A 2,043-nucleotide genomic window follows, 5' to 3' on the forward strand; every position below is an offset into this window, starting at 1 on the left:
ACACACATATATATATATATATATATATATATATATATATATATATATATATATATATATATATATATATATATATATATATATATATATATATATATATATATATATATTGTTGTTGCCTTTTATATGAATCGAGTCTTGCCTGTTATCGTTGGTGACCCATGTCGTATGTCCCATATAGAAGCGGCACAACACTACTTCCATCTATATGCACGCTGATGGGAACAAATGTAGGCCACACGTCCGCATGAATTTGGAATTCAGTTGACGAAAAAATTCTTACCATGCAGCACAGCTTTGTTCGCGAGTATGGCGGATTGAATTTAAGGAATACATTTACTCCCCATTCCAAGGAGGCTCAGCCTAGAAAACTTCTCGAAGTCATTAAAATATGAAGGCAATGATCTCATCGAGCTCTATGATACAAGGGGAAAATTGTTCTCTTATCGCTCTGACGATAACGTCAGTTTTTATCGTAACTCCTCTATTATCAACTGCTACACCCATCACGGTGCCATTCGCGCGTTTGGTCTAATATACCCCGACGAATTGTACTGAAATTTTGATCTCCCCTAGAGGACTACCAGCGCCCGCTGCAATGAATAAGTTATTTAAGAGTATTTGTCAGTAATTACCTTATAACGAGAGCAGCACCACAGTGACAGTTCCGACTTAATATATCCAATTTTCGGCCAAGCTTACTTCCCGCAGAACTTATAATCGTAATTAATGCCGAAGCTTTAAAACCAATAAAACGCAGATAAATTAATAGCTAGATCGTGAAGGAAAACTCTAGCAGCAGTAGCGGGATAGCAGCAAGCAACCAAATTGTAGTATGAAATTCAATTAATTGGCAAATTATTGATATGCTCGAGACTTGTTTTGCGTTAAAGGACATGCATACGTTTGCTGGTGGACTTCTTCGATAACGGGAACCATCCGTCGATTTTCTTTCCCTCCAACAAGTCTTTCAGAACAATTCTCACAAAACCAAGCGTGTCTGAGCCTACGAGATCCCTGTCTTTGATTTTGAACAAGATATCTTCGACCTCTGTTTCATTCAGCTACACAGAAAATGAATTTCCGAGAGAAGTTATGTTGGTACAAAGAGATCAGCTATCCGAGAGTAAATATCGGAACAATAGGCCATGATCTTTTGCCCAACGGAAAGGGCAATGATATTCATCCGCTGTACAGTATACAGTATTGTACTCAGGAGAACTTTCGCTGTGCAGAAACCGAAGTAATGTCCGAAACACTGCTGCTATTCTGAATTGTAGTATTATGAGACTCAACTTCACTCAAATTCACCCCTGAGTGTTGTTCTAGAACATCTGCAGTGTATATTGAATGCTAGTGTAGACAATGAGGGAGAAAAATTGATAGGAAACCTATATGCTATATGCTATATTTGAATCTATGTATGCATCCTGGAATATATTCAGCTCGTAACTCATACGAGTCCATCAATCGGTCACGGTTGGGTATATCGACTCGAGAGATTCTGACGAACATCTTGAATTCTGCAGAAGCGTATGTATTTGATATTGTTGTCAACTAGATTCTTCATTCGATGAAACGCACTTACGATAACTCACCGGAAATTTGATAGGCTCCTCATCCCAGACTGGATCGAGGGTGTTTTCTATTGTTTTTGTTTTAGTTATCTTGTGCTTGCCCATGGTAACCGTGACATATGGATCGGATTTGCCATTTACGTCAGCGCCTTTAGGATTCGAATATAAGGCATGAGCTTAAGCTTGGAGCAACCACATGATACGACAAACTACTTTGCAGGACTCATGGCGAACAAAGACGTAGATTAAATGCCCGTATGACAATGAATTTCAACATGCCATAACACTGCCGGACAGTCCCAGTAAACAATGGAACGAAAGCAATGATAGTCTCTTGTGATATTGTAAAACATCGGACACATGTTGCCGAAAATTGGAAGTGAAAACAGTGCTGCAAGTATATAAAACGTAAGGGGTAACGGTTTGTGATATTCAATCAACCTTCCGCTCAACAATTTAGTGACTG

At 38.7% G+C, this 2,043-nt stretch overlaps 1 protein-coding gene across 1 annotated transcript; it reads right to left on the bottom strand.

Annotated features, from left to right (window-relative positions):
- Positions 1 to 116: 116 nt before the first annotated feature.
- SARC_14780 (hypothetical protein) lies at positions 117 to 1,736 on the bottom strand. The gene is made up of 3 exons (XM_014291086.1): positions 1,599 to 1,736; positions 905 to 1,064; positions 117 to 593 (listed from the first exon to the last, which is right to left on the bottom strand). The coding sequence occupies exons 1-3, from the start codon at positions 1,680 to 1,682 to the stop codon at positions 532 to 534; spliced, it is 306 nt and encodes a 101-aa protein (XP_014146561.1). The 5' UTR covers positions 1,683 to 1,736; the 3' UTR covers positions 117 to 531.
- Between the last annotated feature and the right edge of the window lie 307 nt (positions 1,737 to 2,043).

Source organism: Sphaeroforma arctica (assembly GCF_001186125.1).
Source record: "Sphaeroforma arctica JP610 unplaced genomic scaffold supercont1.5097, whole genome shotgun sequence".
In the NCBI taxonomy this organism is placed as follows: Eukaryota; class Ichthyosporea; order Ichthyophonida; genus Sphaeroforma; species Sphaeroforma arctica.

Excerpts from the sequence above, each read along its gene's own strand:
- SARC_14780 (XM_014291086.1), bottom strand. The coding sequence starts at position 1,682 with ATGGGCAAGCACAAGATAACTAAAACAAAAACAATAGAAAACACCCTC. Across the intron at positions 1,065-1,598 it reads AGGAGCCTATCAAATTTCCG|CTGAATGAAACAGAGGTCGA; the intron begins GTGAGTTATCGT and ends TTTTCTGTGTAG. Across the intron at positions 594-904 it reads GAAGAAGTCCACCAGCAAAC|CGGGCGCTGGTAGTCCTCTA; the intron begins GTATGCATGTCC and ends TATTCATTGCAG.